Below are 26,850 nucleotides of genomic sequence, written 5' to 3'. Positions count from 1 at the left end.
GATCTATGAGGAAATGCTGAGAAACTTATTTTCAATCACTTATCGATTCGCTTCATCTGATTCTCCGAGGTAAATAATTGTTTTTTTTCAACCGCCACTTCAATTTATTCCAGGAAAGTCGTAGTTTGTGCAAACGGAACGATTGCTGCCTGGCATCCACCACAACATTTTCCATACGAGCATACGAAACCAATTGATCTCGGTTCACTGACTAAAAAGGATCAAAGCTCTCGTTTGTCAGCAGCAGCAAAAGCTTCTTCCATTCCACGCGAGCCAGTTAACGCTGAGCTCAAGGACATTTTCTACACGAGCAAGCACGAGTGGTATTCCAGGTATGCCCATGTTTTTATGCAATCCAGTTTGCTCGTATACATAGATTAATTTTTTTCATTTTTAATACAAATTTTTAAATATCCTGATCGTTTCAGAACTCGCGAAGAACGCCTCCGCAACGTGGCTGCTCCAATTCCACGTCGTAAATAATGCGTCTCTCCTCACTACTTCGTCAAAAATCAACAGTAAATGCTATCGATTTGGGTCAGATCTCGTATGGTGCCGCATTGAAAGAACAACAAAAATATGTAGATTTGGTTAAAGCGAATAAATCTGAAACACATTCTTTGTAAGACTATTTTTTTTGCTTCGAGCTTCAATGTTCGGTCAATTTCAGAAATTTTATATTGGCTCTCGAACACACACCGGTTTATACAGTGGGCATTCGAAGTAAAGGTTATACAAAAGAAGAAGAGACAAGGTTGATGAGACTTGGTGCAGAATTTCATAGAACATCTCGTGGAGGGCTCATCACTTTTCATGGACCTGGGCAACTTGTTCTATATCCAATTTGCGATGTTCGCAGAATTTCAATCAAGCAACTAGGTGTTAGGCATTTTGTGGACAAGTTAGAGCAAACGATTATAGATGCAGCGACAGAGGGATTTGGAATCAAAAATGTTGGCCGAACTGCGAATACAGGTAAATCTTTGGAAACATGGAAACATCTACAGTTGCCCCAAAATTTTAAAATTTACTCAAAAAAAACTATATTACACACTTTTCTCATTTAATTTTTTAAAAGAATCATTGTGCACTGACGAATATGACAATGAAACAAATTTCATTTGGTTTTATCAAGAATTATAAGCATAATTTTAAAAAAGTGAAATTTTACTTTGAAAGTGCGGAAAAATCTGAAATTTGATATTACCCAGACCCAAAATTTTTTGATTTCTGTGAAAAAAAAACGGTTTCCGACCTCGACCCGGCGAATTATTGTTAAATGCGAAATTTTCTTTTAAAGAGTACTGTAATTTAATTTTTATTGATTTTTCATAATTTTCTCAGGATTTTTTTAAAGAGTTTATGTGTTTTAGTGTTTTATTTTAGTTTATTAATTAAAAAATAAATCAACAAAACTCCGAAGCCACGAAAGTTTTGAAATTACAGTACTCTTAAAAGGAGCACATCATTTCGCATCAACAAACAAATTCATCGTGTCGAGACCGGATACCGTATTTTTTGCGCTGTGTAGTAGTGTTATTTCCAAAATCATTTCATTTAGTATTCTTCAAAAATTTTGTTCTTTCTTTGTAAAAATAGGCCAGCATGGCATTTGAAATTTAAATGCAAAGATTTCCAGGTGTATGGGTATCCAATGAACGTAAACTCGCTGCAATTGGAATTGCTGTCTCTGGTGGAGTATCGTATCACGGGATCGCAATAAATTGTAACACTGACCTTAGATGGTTCGATAATGTGGGGTTTTTCTTAAATTTGTGTTTTTTTGATATTCAAAATAAATATTTAGATTGTTGGATGTGGTATCGAAGGAGTCTCCACTACTTCCTTATCCCAGGAAACATCCCGAAATGTGACCGTTTCTGATGCTCGTCCTATTCTTCTGAACGCTTTTGCCAATAACTTTGAATGCCTTCTCAATGAACCCAATGATTATTCGACATGTTCCAATTTAAAAATTACGAATGTTGTTTCTAGTTAACTTCATCTCCTTCCATTAGTTTTTAGTTTTTAGTTCTAGATTTTTCAATTTTTATTAGAATTTTATAGAAATTACCAAATCGCCATTGTTCTTTGTTCATTTAATTGTTTGTACTCCCTACTCAATTCGCTACTCAAATTTTGGTCGTTGTTGTTCCCAATTGTCACCCTAAAAATGCAATTTTTGAAACATTTGTCCATATTGTCCCAAGAGACTTCCTAATGAGAAGGGCGAATGCGACGAAGACGAAGAAAAAGAAGGAGAATAGAGCGACGTGTTTATTTGATTTATTTATTTACTTACAAAAAAGAGATACATTTTAGGCTAAAAGTATGAGGATTGAGGCGAAGCAAGGCAAAATACAAAAAATGAGAAAACTCGATTGGAGAATTTGAAAGTGGGAAAAAGAAAAAAGTTCGTAAAAGTCAAACATTTAACGTACAAAGATCATATAGAAGATTGGAGCAAAAGCGGCTGAAATGAATGCGCTTGGAGCAGAATTCTGCATTCCGACGAGCTTGAGCACATTGTTAAGACCACTCTTGTCGAACATTTCCGTGACCATATTTTGCCATTTAACCTTATTCTCTTCGAATTTGGCGGATCCCTCTTCCTTGACCTGAAAAAAGTATATTTTAGTTGATGCTCAAGTTAAAATATTTAAATTAGAAAAATTATTTTAGATAATACTCAGTCGGCTAAAGCTATATTATTACCCTGATATGAAATTTTACAATTTTTGCGGTGCCCGGTCTCGAAGTTACAATATTTGTTGAATGGTGTGCGCCTTTAAAGAGTACTGTAATTTCAGTCTTCCTTCCTGCGTGGTTTTTGTTCAACGTTCATATTTTTTTCTCGTTACAATAGCTTGATAGATTATTTCGAAAAAACTATGAAAATTTAATCAGAGGCCCGCGGAAGCAAGAGTTTCAAGTTACAGTACTCTTTAAAGGCGCACACCTTCACCTTTTCGAGTACCGTATTTTTCCGACAAAAATCACAAATTTTCACATCTCGATAATGCATTTTTAATATCTACCGTATCTCCATTTTAGTAGTTAATGTCTTCTTGTATCCTATGTCTAAGCTCCATCATTATTATTTTTTATTATTCTGTCACCAATCCCTTTCTATTTTTTTTTGTTTCTCGTTTCCCTCGACAATTATCCCCCACAAAAGTAAGTTGTTTTCTATCTGCCCTGACTACTTCCCACTCAACTCCATTGAACCTCCTAACCCAAACCTCGAAAGAAAAAAACATATATAATTGAGAGAAAAAGGAGATGAAAACAGGTTTTGAAACCTTTCTCGATATGTTTTTTCAAACGGAAACCAAAATGTTGGGGGGAAGGTTGAACCTCCGGTTTTGGAGGACAAAAAGAGCAGAGTTTAGGATATGGGAAATAGATTTTAAATTGGAAATCTTCAAGATATATATCTAGATCTCCCATCAGTTTTGCTATGGGTCTCACCCGGAATGTTCAGCAATTGTACTTATTTTCGCGGCGAGACCCATCGAGAAAGAAACTGTAAGAAACATTTCAACTAATCGACTATGTTCTATGGCGTCACGATATCTGTGTATTTGATCACTTCTACAAAAACCTCTAACAAACAAAATCGCCTTGTTTTCGATCGTTCTACAGTGTCACTAATGTTTTTTTCTTTCAAAATGTTTACTGCCATCTGTTTGACCGGCCATTTGCCTGGTCATATTCACGTGACCTTCTCTATTTCGTCCTTCTACTCAACCAGTTCCATGTGTTTTTACCTCCACAGGTGCCATGGAGATGACAAATCTTTTCGTCATGTAGGCATAGAAAAATGAATGGAACAGGAAGACAATGAAAATAATTGGAGTGAATGCGAACAAAAAAGAATGGCAAAGGGAGAATATACTATTATTTTTAGACTAAAATTGGTGGAAATTGTTTGAAATCACCAATTTTACAATTGTTCAAACTCTGAATATTTGTCTTACCTCTGACTGGAAGCTTGATACTTCAGCAAGGAATCCATCAACCTTCTTCAATGTTTCCTTCTGTGCATCATTTGCCAATGGTTCCAATCCCTTCACTTTTTCTTTTAATCCAGTCAATAAATCCTTGACTCTTTGAACATTCTTCTCTAATTCATTTTGATCATTTGAGAACAAATCCTTCGCATTCTGGAATTGATTTGAAAAGAAGTTTCCGACATCAGATGTGACTCCTGAAACAGAAAATAGAGTAATTCATTTGATATTCATTGGATAGCCTTGTTGATTGATTGGACACTAAATTGAATGAAAGGAGCCCGCAAGATAGTGTTTGATGAATTGAAGAATTTCGGATTAGAATGTCTTTTGGTCTATCTATTTTGTGAATCTATTTGGAAAAGAGCACGGAACTAAGTGAGCAAGTAGTAGAAGAAGAAGAAGCTCATAAATCTTTTTTCACAAGGAAGCAAGATTGATGGGTCTTTGTGGGGACAAATTCTGTTCCTACCTCTTCTGTAATTGTTTCAAATTTTATTAAAATTTGAAAATATACTCAAAACTATGTCGGTACATACCAATATATCAAAACAAACTCAACAATATTCAAATATCAAAAGTATAACGTCTTGAAACTTCTCTCTTTCTCTATTTGTATTCTAGTACTACATGATCCTTTGAAGGTTCTCAGGAAGAGGTCAGAAATCAACTTTTAACCTTGCCTACAAATTCCCTATACATGTTTATGCCATAGTTGACCATAGTTCATCCAAAACATTCCCCTCTCAGAAACCTTTTTTGCTCGCCTAGAAAAGAGACCATTGACCAGGTATTTGGTACCGACTAAATCCTTTTTTCTGTATTTATTATTCAAAAACAACTTCTTTTGATTATCCTACTAATTCTTTTGGATCTTTCAAATATATTCACAAATACTTTGAAAATCCTTCTTTTATTCGGATAAGCCGACTAAAGACCAGTGTGGCTCAAGGATGCAGACGGACAGATAAGATGAAATACGACACCGCAAAAGAAAATAGGGAACAGGAAAAAAGGAAGTGGGGAAGGAAATCCCTGAGTAAATTGAGGAAACTTGATGGTTGGCCTGTTATTTTCACTAAATCTATTCACTAAAAAAGATCTATTCACTAAAAAATCATCGAAAATCCAATTAAATCCTCTGGTCTGATTGCCAAGAAACACTTGAAAAATATCATATCCCAATTGCTCCAAATGACCGATAACCATCTACAACAGAAAAAAACCTCAAAAATGGTGATTTTTGCAATAACCTAATGTAAGTTTGGAAAAGGCGGCATTCACTTTGATATTCAACTCCAAAATCAAAAGTGTAAATTGTACAAAACTTGAAAAGTCATTGTTGATTGATGTAGATACTTTGAAACAGATTAAATTGTTATTCAGTTATCTAGAAACCTTTGTCAGAAGCAGTTGCCATAAAACATAAATACATAATATAAACACAGTTAATTCACGATGTGCACATAACTCCTCATTGAGCACTATGGAATTCAACGCGATCGTGGACCGGAAAGGCAACGGCCATTTGCATTACACACAGTGCACGAGTTTTTGCATTGTGCGCCCACAATGACCATGCCACAAGGCTCATAACGAACACATCGCAAATTAACTGTGTATTATAAAAATCATATTCCAATATTTCTTGAAACTTCTAAATTCATCAATCCTATTCTCCTTTCCAACAGAATTCTCTAGATAACCCATAAAACTTCTACTCACCTTGAACATCATCAAAGAATCCAGCATGTGCTGAGACGGCGAGAAGCAATAAAACAGCAGATACTCTTCCAAACATGGCTACAGACTGACTTGAGATCTCTCCTTCCATTCCCCTCTAAATGTCCCAAAACTGGGCGGAGTCTCATGGCTCCGCCCAACGTTGGTCTGCGGTTTCTAAAACAGAGGCTTAGAGAAAAATGTGAAAAAACAGGGGAAAAGGAAGACAACAACAACAAAATACCTGATGCGATATAGTGAAGATTGGGGCGAAAATGTTCCAGAACAGAAAGAGAAAATTTATTGGTAAACCTGTGACGTATGACGGTAGCATGAAAACTTGTTTTTTTTTGCATGCTACTAATGCACTTTTTCTCATTCTTCTCTTAACTTTTCATTCCATTGAGTGACTTTTATTTGTTTAAAAATCGTTTTCTGTTTTTTTTTGCCCTCACTGTTGAAAATGAAATGATGTGAAAGTTGAATTGCATGATCAAATGTTTAGTGTTCAGCTATGGACTGGTGAGCAACACTGTTTATTTTTTTGTTCTGAAAAGGATCAATTGATGATTAACTTTTGATGTCTAGTTTTTTTTTTTTTTTCAATTGTCCAAATACACTTTTAAAAAACATCAGAGACTGTTTGGAAATGCTCATGTTAGGGATTGTTACGTCTGAACTTTCTCATGGAATTTACTCCGGATTTCTGAAAAAACAAATCTGCAACTTTATTGAATAGTAAAATAATTATTTGATGTATGTCGACATTATATGGGTCCTGCAGCACTGTTCTAAATTTTTCAAGAACTCCAAGTTTGTAAAAAAGTTGGCAATTTACAATAACTTTTGATTTAAAATGTGAAAAATCTAAACATTTTTGAGGTAAATATGGCGTTTAATCAAGTTAAAATATTTTGGGTTCATCGAGACAAAATCCGACGGACGATAAACAATATTTTCTGCGCTCTGTCACAACGCTGTGTATAACCTAAATTGTGGGTTCATTAGAACAATGAAAGACATGCGAGTGTGTACCGTGACAGTAGGCACTCTTCTAGCCAAAATACATGACTTTCTGCCTACATGAAAGCTCAGGTAGCTCCCATTTCTTCACTTTTCCAGTTTTCAGTATTCATCTCTCACTTTTTGATTTTGAGAAAAACAAGTTTATATAAGTGTCCGGGCAGAACAATAAATAGTAAAAATACAAATTTTCAGAATGAAACTGTAAAATTTGTCGATAAAAACAATGAAAAAGCCCGAAAAATGAAAGAAATGGGGTTGAGAAAAGAAATGGGCGGAGATCACTGACTTGGATTCGAAGATGAGGTGACGATGAGAAGAAATCAGATGACATTGTGCAATGACGATGAATGACAATTATTCCGATTTGTTACGGGACCTCGAATTCTCTCGTTTTTTATTGAATGACGAATACTTTCTTCTGAAAACAGGCAAACGCATGCCAATGGACAATGGACAAAGTGGATGAGATGTTTTTGGATGCGATACAACAGGGGAAACGTTTTCAGAACAAGGGCATTATCCGATTGAGATATTTTTGGATGCAAAATTTTGAAAATATATATTGAAGGAATTCTATTTCAGAAAACTCGATATTTTTCGTATTAGAGGTTCTAAATATTGAGCGAATAAGAGGAAAAGAAATTACATTTGAATTAACTAGAAAGTTAGACATTTGGTGAGCAAGTTTATGACAACACTCGTCAACTAATCAAATCTGCTCGATTAAATTGCCAAGTTTTCGAACGTTGTCACGGTGTTGCTAGAAACTTGATAGATTATGTTTTCAACATCGAAATGTTGAAAGAAAGTAGCAAAAGTTTGACAACAAGTTGTTAAACTCTTGCAGGAACTTGTCTCCAAACGGTGAGAAACCCGTGCAACTTCTTATACAAAGTTTATTTTCTGGGCAAAACTGAGCTCTATATATTTTCTAAATAATAATAACTGAATATATCATGTTGTTCTCAATCGGATAAAACATGCTTTTTCTCTCATCATTCTCATTCACATAATTCCAAAAAACTCACTCTAATTTTCGTTGTCCTTTTGGAGAATCAAACATTGCTTTCAGCTTTTTCACCGGTAACTGCTTTTCGGCATGCATTCCATCAACTGGATCCCAATGAAGTGATTCAACGGATCCAATTTCTTCTTCTTCCTCCTCATCTGGTGCTGTTTCACTCTCTTCTACATCTTTCCAGTCACTCATCACTGGATGTTCAACACTGTTTCGAGATGGTTTTGATTTACCCGCAAATGCTCGACGCAGTCTTTTCTTGGCTGATGACATTTTTGATGGAGACTTTCGGTCTTCATGCTGAAAAATTATTTTTCGATTTTGTTATAATAGTTCTGGAACAATATATTTTGGAAAACGAAATATCACACTCTTTCTTACAAGTTAGGTTATATGTATTAGGGTGATGAATAATTTTTGATTCTCTAGGAAATCGAAATAGTAGTACTCGATAAACCATTAGTTGTATAAATATCAAAAATTTAACAGTAATTTTTTCTCATTCTTTAAACAAAAAGGGGGAAAAAATATTATGCTGCCCAGTTCTAATTTTGGTTCAATGTCTCATGGAGTACTAAAATTCCGATTTCCTAGCAAATGCGAAAAAATCGAAAAAAAAAAGGAATTTTTCGAGCGAAGTTTTGAGGATGAATCAGTCTGGAAGTCGAGGTAAATGCATGGTATCTTTATATTTTGCATTACTCATTGACTCATTGATACCACATAAAAATATTTGAGAAAGGATATAAACTGAGAAAATACGAACAATATTATTGCTCCCCCTAATACTTTTTTCACTTACCAAATCCTCAGTCTGTATGCATTTTTGTTCAATGACAGGCTGAGGTGTCTGAATTCGAACATTCTTAGTTTCAATTTCAGTCAATGTTTCCATATCATTTTTATCAATATATGTTTGAAGTTCTTCCTCTTTGGTCTGCACATAATCCGTTTGCATATCAGATTCCTAAAATGGTGGTGCCTACAACTAAAGTGCTAGTGCTGTGTGTGACTTACATTAACTATCACTGGTTGGGTCATTGTATCAGCTTCCGAATAGTCGACTATAACTGTTTGAGTTTCAGCAATCGAATTATGAACAACTTCTGTTTGCGTTTCACATTCTTGCTGAAATTGGAAGAATACTCACTATCAGATTATGTTTACGATTTATATTTTTGAATTTTTAACAAAACCGTATTATGAAACAGAAAAAAACGTTAATATTTTTACTACATTTTTTCAAAACATCTGTAAGTATAATTTGATGTAGATATATATTTTATATACCATGCTTCAACTTTTTGGTTTCAAAAGCAATACAACTTTTGCATATGTTCCCAATAAAACTTCCAATTAATTTTAATGAAACACCTACATTATCACTCTGCATTGCCTCAGTTTGAACAGCTTCTTCACCATATTGCTTCTCATCAGTTTGGTGCCCCTTTTCTTCTCTGAAACAACACTTGAGATATCTAATTTTGTTTAAAAACTTACTGCTGAAGAATATCAGTCTGAGTATTTGCATCATGAGCAACAAAAAGAACGGCATTCTCAGCAGCGGCTTCCTCGATTTCTATTTGTTTTTGTACGAGTTCTTCGAGAATCTAAAAAAAGAAGCGTGATTTCACATTTGAAATCAAATTCTCAGATGCAACTAACCTTTGGTGGCTCTTCGTTTTCTGTGTTTTCTTCGATATGGAATAATTTTGGCATTCCTGATTTTTCATCCAAATCGGTTAAAATAGCTGGAACCTCGATTCCGTTATTTTTCGCTTTTACTTCAACTTTTTCCATTGCAATCTTCTTTTTTTCTTTACTCAAAAGTGGCATCAAAAGTTTCGCAGTTTTATTATTTCCCCACATTCTCATCATGCCAACTGATGCTCCCATTTGATCTCCTCCTGGAAAAAGTATAATTAAAAAATAAATAAAATTGGTGGAATTGTTAATTTGAAAGTTTATAATTGAACTCTCGAAATATTTTCTAACCTGCAGCCATCTTCTCTTGATAATCCAAAATGAGTTTCATAATCAAATTGACATAGAAATCTTCAAGTGCAACTTGGATCACATTAATTGTCATACTGACCAGGGAAAGTCCAACAATGACAAATACAAAGCAAAGCACCATCATACTGAAATCAGAATATTTTAAGAAAATGGGAAAGTTGTAAATTTGAATTATAGACTAGTTTCGTGTTATTTTTCTTGTGCCAAAAGTAAAACATACTCTCTTCTTTGTACGGAAACGTCTCCCAATCCAATAGTTGACAAAGAGATAAACATAAAATAACAAGATTGTCCATAAGACCAATCTTCCCAAAGTTTGAAAAGAGCCGAACAGAAGAAAATCCATCCGACGGTGATGCCAAGTGCAACCTTCACACTCATTCTAGGCATTGATCTCTCTTCTTCATCTTCAATATCTTCATAATCACTTTCATTTCTTTCACTTCCTAATTCGGATGCCAATGAGCTCACTTCAGGTGCATCGGTTGTTCCAGTTGTACCTGCTTCAAGTGTTACAAGTTCATCTCCTTTTTGAAAATTTCCATTTCCTCTTCTATTACAAAGTCTAAAAGCTCCTAAATATGTCGTGAAGTCTTCGAATCCTTTAACACATCCATTAATATTATTGTAAAGAAATTTTCCCAAGTCGTTCAAAGTGATCAACATAAATGGAATACCAACACATGAATAGATAACTGTTGCAATTCTTCCAGCTGATGTTATACATGCAATATCTCCATATCCAATTGTTGTGAATAAAGTTCCTGCAAAATACATTGCTGACATGAACGTCCATTGTGATTCGTTTTTAACAGCAAAATCCAGTTTTTGTTCATAATTATCGATCGCTTCTTCTAAAGCCTTTTTTCGATACGCTCGGCGACGACTCGCAGTGTCTTGAACTAATTCTTCCATTCGGAGAAGTAGTAATCGACGTTCCCGTCTGAAAATTTAATGGATTTTGTACATGAGTTTTTAGAACGAAATTTTCACAGTTAGTACTTTGTTAAAATTGCCAAAATAAATAAACATTTCAAAATTAAAAAAAACATGTTTGCAGTCAGAAAGTGAAATGCACTCAGATTTCGCCCATTATAATTTTGAAATTCGATCAAAAATTGTTTTTTATAAACATGTCAAAAAATGTATAACATTTTAGGGTGCTTTTTAGAAGATTATAAGTTTTCTGACCCATTTTTAGCATACTTATACAATATTCTCATTGATGCACAACCACTAAATAAAAATTCATGCAGTTTTTGCAGTATTCATGAAATTTCACTCACTTATATTTATAATCTTCTTCATTTGCCGCATCTTCAGCTGTTCCACTTTCTAATAAATAAAATATAATTGCACCAATTAACATGTAAAACATGATGAATATCAATGGGAACAGATACTGCAAGTATGAATTCAATAGTTTATATCAGTTTAGATAAATGTCCAAGAAATAAATAAAACCAACCTTTATATGGTATTCTTTATACATTCGATGAAATCTATTACCCCATGTTTCAGGTTCTTTTACTTCTGGTTCTTGATCATGAATTCGACTCTGAAAATTTATAGTTCAAATTATATTTTCCTTACGACCCCGTGCATTAAATGCGGTATCTACAAAGCTTCTAAAATTGGATAGGAAAAAATAAAGTGTTAAATATGGGGTAAAAGACAAAAATGAAAGCAAAATGTGAATATTTGGGATACCCTTTTGTATTCTATGTACTGAGATGCTCCGTAGTAATCGGTCGATTCTTTGTGCTAGAATTTGAAATATCTTGATTTTTGGATTTATTTTTTTTAATTTCCAATTTTTAGCATTAGAAGAAATAGTTGATATTTAATACTTTAAAAATATTAAGTTAGTCGTTTTTCCTGTCAAACTCGTTGTCCATTTTCTTCAAACTGGTTTTTCGAATGCCTTATGGCTTTCTTTAATACTCACTTTAATTTTTCAATTGCTTTAAATTTTCTCGTACAAAATATTTTCTAACCTGTACCACTTTATCTTTGTCTCCTTGTGAATGTCTTGTTGCAGATGATTGTGCTCCTGCTGACATCTGAGATGGTCTACGAAGACGGTCGCCGGATGCCTGCAAAAACCGTTTTTAAATTGAAATTTAAAGAATTGAAAATATTATTTATTTGATTTTTATTCTGATCGTAATTGTGATTTTAGACTCAAACCTTTGACAAAAATTTAAATTGTACAAAAAACTCACCCCCGAGCTGGGCCGTAAATTCCGGTTGGTATTGGAAGATCTCCCAAATCCGACGGCTCGTAAAAGCACCGGCATGGCTAAAATGAATTAGAAAATGAGTAATTCTCCTTACAAGTTGATAGATAATGAAATACGCGTTGATATAAAATGATTGGATTTTAGTTAGAATTCAAGAAAACTTGTTTAAAGAACAAAATAGCAAACATATTAATATGAATATGTTGAAACAGCAAAAAATAGAGAACAGATGTGCCTACAAATATTCGAAAAATGAATGAAATTCTAAAGTCGTAAGAATGCCTGGAAAAAAGACTTGTTAGTAGTTTTTATGTCTTTTTGAACTTTGAGAAACCACATAAAACATGTCTAGATAATTCTTATCTTTTTGCCGAGTCTTCCAATCACGTAAGTCGGAAAAAATTTTTAAAACAATATACGAAGATAATGGTAGAATATGTACATTACTACAGTACTTGTACAGTACAGTACTTAGAAACATTCTAAAAAAATTGATGCAGCACGAAACTGAATTTTGAAACTGAGGAAGCGTTGAAAGGGAAAATTAAAAAAAAAGTCTTATCTAATAATTATATACCGCATAATAAAAATTGTTACAAGTCTTATGAACATAAAATTACTCTAAGCACCTTAAAGTTTATAGAAATCCTTGAAACAGTGAATTTTCAAAAAAAAAACCGATGGGAGCGGTAATAGAAAACACTTATTTTTGACAATAAAACATGTCTGATGTTATCAGTGAGCCTTTTCAAAACTACATCCCACTTATCACTTCTCATTACCCACTTTATGTTCTTGTCTAGTCGTACAGCTCATCAAGATACAAATTCAAAAGAATAAAGGGGAAACGTGATGGACTCTCAACTAGAACACAAAGATCTCCGAATGTAAAAAGTGTCATCAAAGCCATTAGTTGAAATAGATTCAGTGGCGAAATGAAAAAAGATTGGAAGAGAGATCGAGAAGTGATTTTACACATTTTGAAATGAAATTAAATCAATCCGAATGAAGGGAGCCCGGCGCCAGATTGATAGTAGTTTGAATGAAGAGAAAGAGGAACAATGATACAAATCGGTTTCAAACGGGGAAAAAATCAAAGAAAAGTGAAAAAGAGATGGAACATGTGACCTAGAGGGACAATAAGTGTCTGCTGGTCCAACTAATGACAATTTATAGAAGGTTCCGGAGAAATAACTACTTTACCTTGGGATAAACAGAATAATCCGTGAGAACATTTCGAGATTTTATTTGAAAACAAATGTAAGAATAATTTTTCACTTTACAAAAAACTGGTTTGCTCTGACGGTTAGTTCTGACGGATTTTTACAAAAATTATGACAGATTAATATGCATTACGAATGCTTAAATTGATACGAATTGATCTCTAAAAACTGGGCTTTCAGCGGCAGGGGCACGGGGGGGCCTGACAACGCCTGCCTACCGATGTATATTTACAGAAAATTAATTTATATAATTGTCTTAAAAGAATCAAATTATTTAAAACTATTTTATTAAAATATAATTTCTTTTAAATTTTCAAAGTTTTGGAATTGTTTGGTAAGGATTGGAAATAAGTTTTGGAATTAATTTCAGAATATATTTCACTATTAGGACGGAACAAATTTTAGCAATATTTTTGAAAATAAACATTTTAGATTTAAAATTTTCTAATTTTTTTTTCTATCACGAAAGAACTTTTTCATCTAAACAATTTACAATAACTTTCCAATTATATTCAGTGTTTTTAAAAATTTTTTTATAGAAACTAACTAACTCAATAAACTTGAAATGTTCAGTACTGCATTAAAATTCTAATAGAACCAATAAATTAACAATCAAAACATTATTTTTGAAACGACACCCTTGGGGTTGTGCTGATATCACTTCTCCTCCCTCATCTATATCTCTTGTCAAATCGTCTGGTAGAGCTCCTTCCTTTTCCCTGTCTTCATCCCACGCGCTGATCATCATCTAATCTAGAGATACTACAAATCAGAGAGACATTAGACACGGTCACCGTCGGTCGAGTCTGGACTCATCGCGTTTCGTTTGGTGCCCGCACTTCGTTTTCGACATGTATCACTTCATAAACAACAATATTTTCATGGATACGCAGACGTGTTAAGATGAGAAATTTGGAGCAGACGGTGATAAGGGAACGGATGAAATAAATATTGGGAAACTGTTATATTTGGTACCTATAACTTTGTCAAACAGTAAAATTACCAAAATGATTGCAGGAAAATGTGTTTACCATGTTGGAGTACGGTACTTTATTCTGACTTTCTCCCAATCATTTTTATCACCAAACTTTCCGTCGTTTCAGTTCCTTAAAAAAGAAAAGGAAATGGAAAACAAAAAAAACTCGCTACTCAAAACCAATAGAATATTGATAATACAGTATTCTTTGAGGATTGTATTATACAAGCTAATGCCTTTCGGTTCATGATAAATTAAATAAATTATTCAGAATATAACACCTTATTTTGTATTAGGCACAATGAAACAAATTAAGTATATTTTATAGCAAAATCTGATTATTGCAAAACTGTTCCAGTTTAGGTCTAGGTGACAACCTCCGTCTAGAACTATTTTTTTGCTTTAAAGTTCAAATAGTTTTTTTTCAATATATTATAAGTTTGGTGTTAAATTTTGAAATGTTTTGAACGGAGAAATTTTACTGGAAAAATAAAAACGCCTGTTACCTATTTTCAAGAACATATATGTTATACGTTTTCAAATTTTACATCTATCGAGTTTCAGAAAATGCATAAAATCATTTTGTAAACCATTAGGAAAACAAAATGAGACAAGAGGTAGGATCAATGTCGCAATTACGAAAGACCCAAAACATTGTTGAAACAAAAAAGGAACGAAGAGAGTGTGTAGGACGAAGAGACGCAGGTACACTGATGCTATCCAATAGAAAACAGTTGGCGGCTCAGAATGAGTTGGAGAGCATAAGAAAACGATTTGTACGGATGTGAGGAAAACTGAGGTTTATATAAGAAGGGCAAAAGCATTGGCTGAGTCTGTTTCGTGTCACCACCTAAATTTGGGAAAATAATTGTGTGGAATACAATTTCAATTTCTATGGTTTCAAACTTGTTATTTATAATTTGTTTCAGTGCTGTGCGTCTCTCGGCTCTCGAGCCGAGAGCCGACTTTTTTTAAGAGCCGCACAGCACGGATTTGTTTCACCACAATGCATGAAAAAATGCACCATACATTCAAAAATAACCAGCTGGTTGTATTTTTGTACTTTGGGTGTTTCTCAAAAATTTCAGATTCTTGCTTCTGAAGATACACATCAGAACTGTATGAGTCGGTAAAATGATGAATGGAGCATTGGTTGAACATTAAAAATGATACATTGACCAAGCGTGACAATGATGCCTTATTGTCTGCAAAACGGTTAAACTTATAGTTAGCCACACAGAGTCTTAATACATAACGCTATAGCTATTACTTCATAAACTTGAAGTAGGAACTAAACATTGGAAACTTATAAATCGTTCCAAACAAATTGTGCGTCAATTTTTGTTCTCTTGCCTCCGCTTTCAGCTGTTTTTTCGTCCGTTTTCATTACATGTGAAACGAAAAATAACGGATAGAAATCGCTGATAAACTGAACTTTACAGCGACACCTTGATTTGCGATTTTTCAGTTCAAATAACTACACGTTTGTTTTTACATGCAAAAAACCTTACTAAAATCACGTAGGTAAGTTTCTAATGAATTTTAAACTTCCACGTTTTTTTTCGTGGACTAGAATTTGAACGCTCGGTTTCTCGACCAGCTGAAAAACCAAATTTATAAATTAATTTAAAAACACTGTTTCCACAACTCTTTCCACGCTGTTTTTTCAGTTAATTCGACACAGACTCTTTTATTAAAAATTATTTGACTTTATTAACGTAAAGTTATCATTTTCCGATGGTTCGCATAAAAATTAATCGAAAAAGTTAGTTTTTCTTCTATTTCGCTGTGTACAATTCATACTTATTTACAGCTCTCTTTATTTTATTCATTGCTTATATGCAACTACTCGTATTTCTTGCACTTTATCTGAATCTAGCTGGACCAGCAGAACTTCTCAATCCTAGAAGACAGAAATTTTTTGGAACAAACTCGGCAAATCGACAAAATTCGAATGAAACATATGGCACACCAAAGGCAACCAAGTTGAAAAGAGCGCCGCCAGTTTTTCAAGGTTTTTTTTTGATTTCATGAATTCTATTTTTAAGTTTAAAAATCCTAGTTTTTCAGGTCCTACGAATGAAAGACAAAAAGCCATTGTACGAGCATTCCAGCATGCTTGGTCTGGATATAAAAAGTATGCATGGGGTCATGATGAACTTCGCCCAGTTTCAAAGCGATTTGACGATTCTTTTGGGCTTGGACTTACCATTATAGATAGTTTAGATACTGCGATAATAATGGGATTGGAAGAAGGTATTTTGAAATTTTATAATTGAATTTAAAAAAAATTAATTTCCAGAAACTCGCGATGGTGTTGAATGGATTCGGGAAAATCTGAACGTGTCTCCAGCCAGAAGCGTTAATGTATTCGAGACCACAATTCGAGTTCTCGGTGGACTGTTGAGTGGGTATCATCTGACAGGAGAAGAAGTAAGACGAAAATCTGTATATAAAACAAAAAAACTAATTAAAATTATTTCAGGCGCTCCTTGAAAAAGCTACTCAGCTTGGAGATAATTTGATCAAAGCCTTCACTAAATCGTCTTCACTAATACCAAAAAGTGATGTAAACCTAGATAACGGGAATGCTTGCAGTCCAAATCGCGATCTTTCTTCTTTAGCTGAAGCCACCACTTTACAATTGGAATTCAGAGACTTGACAGCCTTGACCGGTGATCAAAAGTATGAAGATGTGGCGTTCGGAGCATCGGAGCATGTTCACAATGTTGGATGTAAAAAGATGGATGGACTGTGCCCATTTTACATTGACGGAAAAGGAGAATTCAAAAAATCAAGTTTGTTTGAATATCAACTAATTTAACAAAATTCTTCTTCTTTTTAGGTATTACTCTTGGAGCTCGTGCTGACAGCTACTACGAATATCTTATCAAGCAATGGCTTCAAACCAAAAAATCAATTGATTGGCTGCGTGACGACTTCATTCAATCCATTGCCGCCATGAAAAAGCATCTCTATAGACAATCTCAGCCGAATAGCATCTGGTTTCTCGGTGAAATAACCGAATTGGCACAGTTCTATCCAAAAATGGATCACCTTGTCTGTTTCCTTTCCGGATCTCTTGTACTTTCCCATTTAAATGGTCTTGATCATGACAATGAACATTTGGAAATGGCTAAAAATATTGGAAATGTTTGTCATAAAATGTATGAAAATCCAACAGGACTTGGACCAGAAATAATACATTTCAATATGGAGGATAGTTCTGATATGACACAAGCGGATACTTATGTGAAGAATCTTGATGCTCATTCACTTCTCCGTCCAGAAGCAATTGAAGCGTGGTTCTATTTGTATCGTGTTACTAAAGATAAGAAATATCAAGAGTGGGGATGGAAAGCTTTTGAGTCGATTGAAAAGTATGCAAAAGTGGAAACTGGTGGATACAGCTCAATTGACAATGTGCTCAGAAAGAAGATCAAAAGGTTTGTCAGCATTTTGTTTAATTTTTAATCATTCAAATTCAGACGTGACAAAATGGAATCATTCTTCCTTGCTGAGACCCTCAAATACCTTTACCTTCTAATGGCTGATGATCAAGAAATCCTTCCACTCGATCGATGGGTTCTCAACACTGAAGCCCACCCACTTCCAATTTACAATTGACTGATGCTGTATTTTTCACTTTTTGACGGGTTTTTAGAATTTATTTTTACCAAAAACAAAACGTTTGTCTAACAAATAAACTATAACACATGTATCTATTGCATTCTGATCAATCTTCCATGAATTTCTTCATTAACTGGCCAATACTGCGTCTTTCCAACAACTGCTGCAGAGACCTGTCCTTCAAGGAATACACGTCGGCAAACATCTCGGAGCTGCTGGACTGTGATTGATTCGATTCGGGCATGTAATTCTGGAGTTGGTATCCGACGACCGTAGCAAAGGAGTTGTCGACCAATATCTTCACAGACTGGAGTTGAGCCATCGAGCATTAGGAGTAGATTCGTATGCAGGGAGCGCTTGGCACGATCAACCGCTGCTTCATCAATGTCTGGAAATGAAAGATGTTGACTCAGGACTATGTTAAATAAAAACTCACTGTTCGCAAGCCAAACCCATTGTTGAAGAACTGAATCAATAAGATTGTCGATGGATTCCGGAGCAGCTACGAAATAAGTTCCAACTAATCCTGTCTCCTGAATTACAGAAATATGTAAAAAGAGTTTTTTTTCCCAGGAATTCATTACTTTATAGCACGTGTTAAATGATTGGAAAACCTCAATTCCTGCGTCTTGTGACAATTTTTCAGCCAAGCGAGTTGGAGCATTCACGCCGAATCCACGCATACGATCGTATTCACCCATTAGCTGGAATGATGAACTATCAACTTCTAAGTTATAAAAATATTTTTTAAAAAAGTACCGTATTAGCCACCATAAGGGCAAGATTATCTTCATGGGTCCAAGATACTCCTTCGACAACCATCGCTCCGTACAACATTGGAAGATCTGGAATGTCACCTCGAACCTGAAATGTAAACATTTAAAAATATATTTTGTTAATTCTATTTAATATTTGCTGATAGCGAATTTATTCAAACAAAAACTGACTTCACAGGGACTGTAAGTGGCTGGGACGAATTCAGTTGAAGAATCTCCATGCTTGAGCTCTCCGAAATATTTTTCTGCCATTTTAACAATCGCATCATGATTGACACCTCCGGCTGCTGCTAATACCATTCTGCCACTTCGATAATGTGTATTAATATATCCTTGAAGATCATTCTTATTGATTGTTTGAATTAATTCAATTGGACCAAGAATTGTATAGGAAAGAGGATTTCCTTTGAAAACATCAGCATGAAGAATATCAAATACAACTTCTTGAAAGTTTTGTGCAACTTCTTCCATTTCTCGAATAATTACACCACGTTCTGCTTCGATATCTTTAGTGGCAAGACTGCTGTTCAGAAGAATATCCGAAAGAATATCGACGGCTGCAATTCGGAATAGATATTTTAAAAATTGCATTAATAATTTTATTTCTTACATTGGTCAAGCTTTTCTGTAAAACATTTAGCATAATACGTCGTGCTTTCTCTAGAAGTGTACGCATTTAGATGAGCTCCAATATTTTCAACTTCAAGCTCCAATCCCATTCGAGTCCGGCGAGGCGTTCCCTGAAAAATTCGGATTTTTATATGAAATTCAAAATTTTCTAAAAATTAAATTAAACTAACTTTGAACGCCATATGCTCTAGAAAATGAGCTGTTCCATTGTTTTTCTCATTCTCGTAGCGACTGCCGGCATCAATAAATACTCCGATCTAATAAAAATAGCTTTGAACAAACAAATAATTTAGGAAAAATAATTACAGTAGCAGTAGATCCACCTGTGTTTTCTGTTGCAACTCTGAACCCATTCGGAAGTGTCGTTACAATTGTTTCTGGGACAAATACTGATTTCGGCTGAACTTGTGCGATTCTTCTTTGGGAAGTCTGAAAAATAAATTACTTTCACTGTAAACAAAATTGTTTAAATTACCTGATATAAGCCGGAGGCTAGTCTTCTGTACATTTATCTGAAAAAAATTTATATGCTCTATTTTCAAGGAAACAATGGTTACGCAATAGTGAAGCTCAATTTGTCGGCTAAACACAAACAAATCTACGTAATACTGGAATAAAAATCTTTTTGCTGACATTGATACAACAAAACGATTAGAGTAACGAATTAAACAAAAATTGAACAGAATTGCAGAAAATGCTTCTAAAAAAGTGAAATTAACTTTGTCCACGAGGTGTACGTAGCGAATGGAAGAACTTTCACAAACGCGGCCGCCGCGGGCAAAAAGGCGGAAGTTTGAATAAAAGATTTTGAACAATTGCACGCGGTATTTCATAACTTCGGAATTTCCAATTAATTTTTCAGATTATGCAGACATATAAAATTTCGAACCAAATAAAAAACATCAAGGGGCTCTCGTTTAGAGCTTGTATTTTTGGAAAACGATGTCCAGGGAAACGGTAATTTTGGAAATGTCCTTTCGGGGATTATTTATAATCGCGCACAAACAGGAGTGGGTATCTAGCGATCCTTATTCATGATTACAAGAGAACAAAAGAGCATATCGTGTTTTTTTAATATCTAGAGCCAAATGTTCATAATAAGTTCTGATCATTTCATAATGAATCAATTTCTAGAAATTAAAAAAAAAAACGATATAATCTGAAAACTCTTACTACCACAGTACAACTACAGTAACCCAACAGTATCTCTCCATGAACTCCAACTCAGTATCCCATCAAAAGAAAACAACTGAAATTTACTAGAACTACTTGAGAACAAACTAAAACTGTGACCTATGCATTTTTAAAAAATATTCATACATTTGTTCATATCTAGAATATATGTACTATGAAAATTAATTTTTAATTCGTATGTAGTAAAAAATCATTAGTAAAGGATACAATCCTTGTCATTGTAGTAAAAATGTCCACCGTAACAAAAGATACAAACTGTAGCAAAAGATCGAAATGGGATAACGGAGTAAAAAATACGGTTGTAGCAAAAGAGTAAAACGTCGTAAAAGATCTATGTATGCAAATCATAGTAAAAGAGATCACGTAGTAAGAGATCAAGTAGTAAAACAGTATTTGCCCTTGTTTTATTGACGATCATGATAAAACAATAAAATTTGAACATAATAAAACACTTTCACACAAATATTTAGCTAGTATTGAAAATTAAGCATTTCATGAAGCATTGAATCACAGTTGAGAACATTGAAAACTGTGAGCATCACGTAAGAAGTTGTGAGTTTTTGAGCAGATTCCTGTAATATCCTTTGTTTGCTGGATAGCTGTTATACAAAAATAAACAAACCCTGAGATAATTCATACTCATCAGAAGTTCTCCAACACGATGCTCTCCGCCTCCACCTGGTGAATGACACATTTTTGATAGAAAGCCAATTATGATATTCCTTTGTCTACGACATTTTTCACGGCCATTTTCAGTTAGCTTGAAGTATGCTGAAATTATTGAAGGATTAATTTGAAAGTTGAATACATTTTTTTAAAAAGATTATGAACTTATGTATATCGTATTTGAATTTTTATTTAAAACAAATCTAAATGTGTTAATCACTTTGGCAGAGTCACTCCTCCGTGTAGACACAAAAATATCTGTCTGATATGCCACCTTCACCTGCCTACTGCCAAAATATGAGTTTATTTTACGAGAAAATGATGAATTTAAAAATTAACACTAAATAAACACCCGCCTGGAAAAAAAGTGGTAAGAGTTTCAAACACAAGTTAAGCTATCTCTGAAACGTGAAAAAATAACTCACTAGCTTGCCATACTGTAAGTGCCTTCAACAAACAAAATTCTTCAAAAGTGACATTCAGTTTGGAAAATGGGACGATGCTTTCTTCCCAAATGGCGATGTGCATTGGCATTAGAGCTCTGAAATTATATGCAATTATTGTAATTGTTGTAGCAGAACAGTTACCTATACTTTGAAAAGTCCTCATCGCAATCAAAATATCGTCTGGCATCAATTTCATTTCCGGACATTGGTAAAGGATCCATATTCAGATATTCACCATTTGTCAATACCATTTGACGATGTGCTTGACCGAGTCTGAAATCATTTTATTTTCATTTTAGTCATTTCTAAAAAAAACTTACTTTGCCGTGTAATATGCGGAAGACAATATAAAATCAACAGCAACAATTTGCCGATAGAACATATTCTGCAGAAAATAATAATTTGAGAAGCCTAATTGCGTAGTATTAACTCACTTTCTCATGACTCGTAAAACTATTAAACTCTGGAAATCGTGTTGCGTAGTCAAAAAGCATTACAAAATCATGTCTGAGCATTCCACGAAAATTTCGGTAATCGTGTGGGCGTAGATCATTGACTGTGAACGGCTGAAAATAATGAGAAATGCTGAGAATTTTCACAAACTGATTCGCCATTAAATAATAATTTCATAGAAGTGTAACTATAAATTAAAAATATGATCATGAAAACTTACACATTGCAAATTTGCATGAGTATCCAGAATGAAGTCCATACCAGTATTTGTGTACATTATTCTTCTTTTCGAGCATAATCCAGTTTCCATTGAATGATAGTATTGTAAAATTGAATTGTTTTCAATTGAATATAACATTCCAGGTGGAGATGGATGGGTGGCTGCTGATGATGATGGATAAGATGAACAGTATCCCCCATCAAATGACGATGTTCGTGAAGATTCTTCTGGCTGAAAATCAGTTTCAATTACACTCTGGAATCTAAAGGAAACATCAATCTTTCATAATGCTTGAAAAAACGGAAGTCAAGTTATTCTTAGACACTCAAAACCAATTATAATTTTAGCACATTTATCCTGAAATCAGTGTCTAAAGAGTAGAAAAATATGTCCTTGCAAAAAGTATTCTGTCACTGCAAATAAAAATGTAGAATTCACATTTGAAAAATTGCAGTGATTTAGAGATCTACATATAGATCCTTCAAGAGTAGAAAAGCGTCATTTAAAGTCTGAGAGTATATTTTCTTTTTAAATATCTTATGAACAATTGCAGTCCGTCTTTAAAAATTATTACCCTATCGTAAGTGCAAAAAGGCCCCGTTTACAATACCCATTTTCCGTCAGGCTTCTCCTTCCACCGTCTCATTCCCTCTTAATTTCCCAACATCATTCAAGACAATTTTATTTGCAAAACCGGTCCATCCGCTTTATCTACAGTACTCTTAGCCTGCAATCAAGCCACCAAAAAGCATGGAAAAACTTCAAAGATCAAATCAACATACAAACAAAGTTAAGGGGTTTTCCCAAAAAGGGCGAATATCAAAAGATGAGTTAGTCTACTGGTCTGTGTAAGAGAACATCATCTAATTGCATTACTCATTGAGAGACGGGTCAAAGTACAAAGTATGCATGTTCTCTTCCTCTCTCTGACCATAAACTCTTGTTTAACATACCATTAGCTGAGTTGGTAATGGTGGATGAGATATAGAAGGTGTTAATGGAAGATCTTCTATTTTAGGCTTCTCCTCAAACATTTGAAATGACCAGTCATCCATTTCTTCTGGGCTCGAAGACTGTCTTGTTGATGGAGAATTACTGTTCGGTGCTGCATCTGAATTGTTTCGGGAATCCTTCCGACGGGTGCATGCAAAGTTTTCGCGCTTGGAACGAACTACTGAAACATTATAAAGTATTAATAAATTACAGGATTTAGAAATCTAGTTATCAATGTGAACGGTGCAGTATGTTTTTTGCCATTTATTCGTGTTGGCACAATTAATGACTACGACCTGATCACAGACAAGGCGCATATTTTATTGAAAGATTTACTAATAGTACTAATACAAAAATGAGTGTTCAGTTTCATTATTTTCTAAAAAGTATGTTTTCATTACAGCAAATCTTCCTTACTGAAGTAAGAATTGTGCTGCCCTCATGGACGTTGAAACTTACATTCGGATCTCATTCCAGCTGAATAGCATTTGCGAAGACGGCACTCTCTGCATACAAGACGCATGCCTGGAAATTCTAAACTTCAATTGAAGGTTGCCTGTCACAATTATGAAAAGATAATCTGGATTTCCCAGATCACAGCTTTTGAATGTTTTGATTCATTAGTGCTTCACAATTACTGTACCTAACTTACAGAAATCAACCAACTTCTTTTCTTATCAGTTTTTCACACTCCGGCAAATTTCAATATTCATGTCCGCTTCATTGTACCCTCATCTTACCGGTTTTTAATGGTGTTTCGTGCTCTTTGTCCAATCAGTTTCAGCTGGGAACAAAGTACACTAAACTACTGATAAAACTTCGTGCTTTTTTTTTGATAACATTCTTATCAGATAGTAACAAACAAAATACAGTACACATGTCTAGAAACAAAAAAAGAGGAAACACCATTTTGGAACATAATTGGTTTTAAAATAAACTATTCAGTCGCTTAGAATATTTAACTTACTGAAATGTATTTCACAAGGATCATCTGCAGCACACTCATATTTCAGATCAAGAGCAATTGTTCGACGGAAGAATGCAGCACATGCCTAGAAATAAAAATTTGAATATGGGGAGCAATCAAGAATCAAAATGTGTATAATTCTTCGCCAAAATGATTTAACTCACTTTACAACATCTCCCTCCAAAATGTAGAGTGAAAGCAGTAGGCGATTCACAAACGGCACACAATGGTCCCATCTGAAAACACTTTAAAAATTCATATTTGAATAAAAGCAGATGAAAGGTTAAAGATGTTAAGGCAAGAGAAGCTGGATTCTTAGATATCTTGAAACCAAAAAAGTTGACTTAAGAAAAGCAAAAAAAAAATTTTCTTACCAAAAAAATTCAATTACCAAGGAACAAACTCTAGAAACATCTGAAACTGCAAATTCTAAGAAAATGTGAAAAGGTTTGCAAATTTTTGGCTCTTATATCTGCTCTTTTCCGGTGATCAAGCTCATCGAAGCACACATCACAGATGAGTTCAGTTGAGGACATTTGCTCTTAAACTAATCGTTCTCTGAAGCGTTTCGATTTCTTTTTGGCCTCTATGAACAGTCACCCTAAATTGACTCCGCCTACGTTTTCGGAAAGGGTGGGGTAAGGAGGTGGGGCTTATAGTACGTCAAATGAGAAGAATAATCAATTGATCTTTTTTGAAGATCAGCAAAACAATAAAATGTTTGTTTTGAAAGGATTAGGAAATGAAGAATAATATGAAGATTTAAATATTATTATATTAATACTTGTTTTGAAATAAGACATTTGAATGAATCTGGATGAAGTTGCTAGAATACAGTTTTATTTTTAAAGGTATTAATTTTGCAAAAAAATCCGTTTGGTAAAACAACTACCGTATTTTTCTAATTTGACAGCTAATATCTCTGGTGCCTTTTGTTTTATCGAAATCAAATAAAAAAAATGTGCCAAATACTTTTGTACATTTTGATAGTTTATCAATTTTTAATAAAACCGGATAAAAATAGCGAAAAAAACATTAGTAGTTTAAAAATGCCATTCATATTTTTATTGAAACAGTCAATATTTGAAACAGAGAAATATAATTGTAGCGAAACTTTCAAATGCTCTACTGAAAATCAAAAACCAGAAATCAAACTAAACTCAATCTTTCAAAAAACTCTTCTTATTTTAAAAGCAATGTGCTCCTCTCGGAGCATGTCTTGTCGTTCTTTAAAAGACGCCTTACTCCTCCCATCCGCCAAATAAAAACCCAAAATTCAAAAGATCAACTACCAAACGATTGGAGATCAACAACTCATTGTTAGAGGAGAAAAGAAGATGCTCCAATTGAATTTTATTTTTCAAATCTATTTGCTACTGAAAGTACGAACGATTACGTGCAATGACTTCAAATATTTTTCAAATCAAGGATAGTGACGAAACAAAAAAAACAAGAAGTTACTATTTCCAAATATTTTTTCCTTGCATATGACTTTCTTTTTAAATATACATAGATTGGGATTATTTTATACTTGAGAGTTTGTAAAATTATACACAATTTTTGTAGAATACGAATTGTCAAAACTTACAAACTATGCGGTTCGGTCTACCTAGATTCCAACTGTATCATGAAAAATTTCCAAGAAATAATTCAAATTAGTATCGATAGTTTGTTATGGTCTTCAAAAAATTACCCTAACATTCAAAAGTGTAAACCCATTTTGACACACTGACTGACTGCCAGTCCTACATATATTTTTAGGTAAATTTTTTTAGAGAAAATCAAGATTTAACTTTCACAAATGATGTTTTTGGTGCAATGCATTTCCTGTTTGTACTTTCTCAAATATTTTGATTGATCAATGAAATTAGTCATAAAAACTACTCCACACTCCACAATTTCAAGGTTTCTTTATAACATCTCACCCCATTTTTTCGGTCTAGCCATCATCCAAAAATTACAAAAACTCGCAAATAAACAAAATTTGGTTTGCTGACCGTTGCGTCAGTAGAACGGAAACCCAGAGAACTTTGCCCAGGACATAGTTTATACAAAAGTGGGGTAATTGTGCTAATTCTTATAATAAGAAATAAAATTATGAAATACTGCTTGAAAACTGTGAAGAGTTGAAATATCATTTAAAAAAATTTGAACGATTTTATAAAGAACAACAATCATTACTATATATAAGGCGCTATTCTGTTTGTCTCTGACGTCACGGGTGACGTCACAACATTCAGCGCAAAAAAATTATTTGAGAAATAATTTGGTGTTATTTATGATGATTGCGCACCCGACATCGATCGAGGTCCGCGATAAACTACTCAACACTTTTCAAAAACATCTTGGTGGGAATTCAAATTTTAAGTTTTGAAAACATTTTGGCGGGAATTCAAATTTTAATATTTGAAAAAATTTTAGCGGGACTTCAAATTGGAATTTTTTTTAAACATTTTGGCGGGAATTCAAATTTTAATTTTTTGAAAACATTATTCTGAAATGTTCCAGAACCTTCTGGAAAATTCGAGAAAATTCTGGAATGTTCCAGAACCTTTTGGAAAATTCGAGAAAATTGTAGAATGTTCTAGAACCTTCTGGAAAATTCAGGAAAATTCTGGAATGTTCTAGAACCTTCTGG

General features: G+C 34.0%; 7 protein-coding genes and 2 non-coding genes across 16 annotated transcripts; 4 read left to right on the top strand and 5 right to left on the bottom strand.

Moving 5' to 3' along the window:
* The first annotated feature begins 1 nt into the window (after position 1).
* On the top strand, positions 2-895 carry mrpl-42 (Large ribosomal subunit protein mL42). Its single transcript, NM_069179.10, has 4 exons — positions 2-69; positions 114-332; positions 429-622; positions 671-895. Exons 1-3 carry the CDS (start codon positions 14-16, stop codon positions 481-483), a joined length of 330 nt encoding a protein of 109 aa, NP_501580.3. The 5' UTR covers positions 2-13; the 3' UTR covers positions 484-622; positions 671-895.
* On the top strand, positions 426-2,285 carry lpl-1 (Octanoyl-[acyl-carrier-protein]:protein N-octanoyltransferase LIPT2, mitochondrial). Its single transcript, NM_001348646.5, has 4 exons — positions 426-622; positions 671-975; positions 1,640-1,755; positions 1,808-2,285. The coding sequence occupies exons 1-4, from the start codon at positions 483-485 to the stop codon at positions 1,997-1,999; spliced, it is 753 nt and encodes a 250-aa protein (NP_001335548.1). The 5' UTR covers positions 426-482; the 3' UTR covers positions 2,000-2,285.
* msa-1 (uncharacterized protein) lies at positions 2,262-5,864 on the bottom strand (the record flags this gene model as incomplete). 2 transcript variants are annotated; one of them, NM_001028427.6, is made up of 3 exons in its annotated part: positions 2,262-2,618; positions 3,981-4,210; positions 5,739-5,864. In NM_001028427.6, the coding sequence occupies 3 exons, from the start codon at positions 5,845-5,847 to the stop codon at positions 2,433-2,435; spliced, it is 525 nt and encodes a 174-aa protein (NP_001023598.1). The 2 variants fall into 2 exon arrangements, with proteins under 2 accessions (NP_001023598.1, NP_001255363.1); NM_001268434.3 differs by lacking the exons at positions 3,981-4,210; positions 5,739-5,864 and having other exon boundaries at positions 2,433-2,564.
* A 1,014-nt stretch (positions 5,865-6,878) lies between these two features.
* On the bottom strand, positions 6,879-12,103 carry twk-8 (Potassium channel domain-containing protein). 2 transcript variants are annotated; one of them, NM_001028426.5, is made up of 13 exons: positions 12,021-12,103; positions 11,793-11,891; positions 11,264-11,353; positions 11,082-11,197; positions 10,016-10,738; positions 9,775-9,920; positions 9,445-9,686; positions 9,280-9,389; positions 9,158-9,236; positions 8,797-8,907; positions 8,582-8,746; positions 7,790-8,079; positions 6,879-7,137 (listed from the first exon to the last, which is right to left on the bottom strand). In NM_001028426.5, exons 1-13 carry the CDS (start codon positions 12,093-12,095, stop codon positions 7,116-7,118), a joined length of 2,268 nt encoding a protein of 755 aa, NP_001023597.1. In that variant the 5' UTR covers positions 12,096-12,103; the 3' UTR covers positions 6,879-7,115. The 2 variants fall into 2 exon arrangements, with proteins under 2 accessions (NP_001023597.1, NP_001023596.1); NM_001028425.6 differs by having other exon boundaries at positions 6,895-7,179; positions 12,021-12,097.
* Positions 12,104-14,157: 2,054 nt separating this feature from the next.
* On the bottom strand, positions 14,158-14,178 carry 21ur-13391. The gene has a single exon (NR_056353.1).
* Positions 14,179-14,998: 820 nt separating this feature from the next.
* Positions 14,999-15,248, top strand: ZC410.9. The gene has a single exon (NR_101942.1). It is a non-coding gene; the product is annotated as a small nucleolar RNA ZC410.9 (small nucleolar RNA).
* Positions 15,249-15,888: 640 nt separating this feature from the next.
* Positions 15,889-17,957, top strand: mans-4 (alpha-1,2-Mannosidase; the record flags this gene model as incomplete). Of its 2 annotated transcripts, NM_001268432.3 has the most annotated exons (7): positions 15,889-16,002; positions 16,051-16,251; positions 16,308-16,493; positions 16,540-16,670; positions 16,723-17,035; positions 17,083-17,683; positions 17,726-17,957. In NM_001268432.3, the coding sequence occupies 7 exons, from the start codon at positions 15,975-15,977 to the stop codon at positions 17,862-17,864; spliced, it is 1,599 nt and encodes a 532-aa protein (NP_001255361.1). The 2 variants fall into 2 exon arrangements, with proteins under 2 accessions (NP_001255361.1, NP_001255362.1); NM_001268433.3 differs by lacking the exon at positions 15,889-16,002 and having other exon boundaries at positions 16,077-16,251; positions 17,726-17,864.
* Positions 17,887-19,785, bottom strand: mppb-1 (Mitochondrial-processing peptidase subunit beta). Its single transcript, NM_069175.9, has 9 exons — positions 19,749-19,785; positions 19,580-19,702; positions 19,444-19,530; positions 19,254-19,383; positions 18,815-19,200; positions 18,627-18,731; positions 18,452-18,571; positions 18,304-18,400; positions 17,887-18,255 (listed from the first exon to the last, which is right to left on the bottom strand). The coding sequence occupies exons 1-9, from the start codon at positions 19,779-19,781 to the stop codon at positions 17,960-17,962; spliced, it is 1,377 nt and encodes a 458-aa protein (NP_501576.2). The 5' UTR covers positions 19,782-19,785; the 3' UTR covers positions 17,887-17,959.
* Positions 19,786-20,835: 1,050 nt separating this feature from the next.
* Positions 20,836-24,455, bottom strand: nhr-11 (the record flags this gene model as incomplete). 5 transcript variants are annotated; one of them, NM_001047598.3, is made up of 11 exons in its annotated part: positions 20,836-21,039; positions 21,090-21,238; positions 21,559-21,674; positions 21,721-21,852; positions 21,900-21,964; positions 22,014-22,145; positions 22,253-22,483; positions 23,206-23,426; positions 23,705-23,779; positions 24,213-24,297; positions 24,377-24,448. In NM_001047598.3, 11 exons carry the CDS (start codon positions 24,446-24,448, stop codon positions 20,938-20,940), a joined length of 1,380 nt encoding a protein of 459 aa, NP_001041063.1. The 5 variants fall into 5 exon arrangements, 4 of the variants coding, with proteins under 4 accessions (NP_001041063.1, NP_001255359.1, NP_001041064.2 ...); NM_001268430.4 differs by having other exon boundaries at positions 20,841-21,039; positions 23,705-23,770; positions 24,377-24,455; NM_001047599.4 differs by lacking the exons at positions 23,705-23,779; positions 24,213-24,297; positions 24,377-24,448 and having other exon boundaries at positions 20,938-21,039; positions 23,206-23,307.
* Positions 24,456-26,850: the final 2,395 nt, after the last annotated feature.

Source organism: Caenorhabditis elegans, chromosome IV, assembly GCF_000002985.6.
Source record: "Caenorhabditis elegans chromosome IV".
NCBI lineage: Eukaryota > Metazoa > Nematoda > Chromadorea > Rhabditida > Rhabditidae > Caenorhabditis > Caenorhabditis elegans.
The sequence above is the reverse complement of the archived record's forward strand: the minus strand, read 5'-3'. Positions and strand labels throughout refer to the sequence as shown.

Bases quoted from the DNA above. Each gene is read 5' to 3' on its own strand.
- mrpl-42 (NM_069179.10), top strand. From the start codon at position 14: ATGCTGAGAAACTTATTTTCAATCACTTATCGATTCGCTTCATCTGAT. The intron at 70-113 runs GTAAATAATTGT...AATTTATTCCAG, and splicing joins GCTTCATCTGATTCTCCGAG to GAAAGTCGTAGTTTGTGCAA. The intron at 333-428 runs GTATGCCCATGT...TGATCGTTTCAG, and splicing joins AAGCACGAGTGGTATTCCAG to AACTCGCGAAGAACGCCTCC.
- lpl-1 (NM_001348646.5), top strand. From the start codon at position 483: ATGCGTCTCTCCTCACTACTTCGTCAAAAATCAACAGTAAATGCTATC. The intron at 623-670 runs GTAAGACTATTT...GGTCAATTTCAG, and splicing joins AAATCTGAAACACATTCTTT to AAATTTTATATTGGCTCTCG. The intron at 1,756-1,807 runs GTGGGGTTTTTC...ATAAATATTTAG, and splicing joins ACCTTAGATGGTTCGATAAT to ATTGTTGGATGTGGTATCGA.
- twk-8 (NM_001028425.6), bottom strand. From the start codon at position 12,095: ATGCCGGTGCTTTTACGAGCCGTCGGATTTGGGAGATCTTCCAATACC. The intron at 11,198-11,263 runs GTTGGTTTTATT...TCATACTTGCAG, and splicing joins ATAAAGAATACCATATAAAG to TATCTGTTCCCATTGATATT. The intron at 9,921-10,015 runs GTATGTTTTACT...TTCTGATTTCAG, and splicing joins GTTTCCGTACAAAGAAGAGA to TATGATGGTGCTTTGCTTTG.
- mppb-1 (NM_069175.9), bottom strand. From the start codon at position 19,781: ATGTACAGAAGACTAGCCTCCGGCTTATATCAG. The intron at 19,531-19,579 runs GTAATTATTTTT...TATTTTTATTAG, and splicing joins CAGGTGGATCTACTGCTACT to ATCGGAGTATTTATTGATGC. The intron at 18,401-18,451 runs GTAATGAATTCC...TCTGTAATTCAG, and splicing joins CATTTAACACGTGCTATAAA to GAGACAGGATTAGTTGGAAC.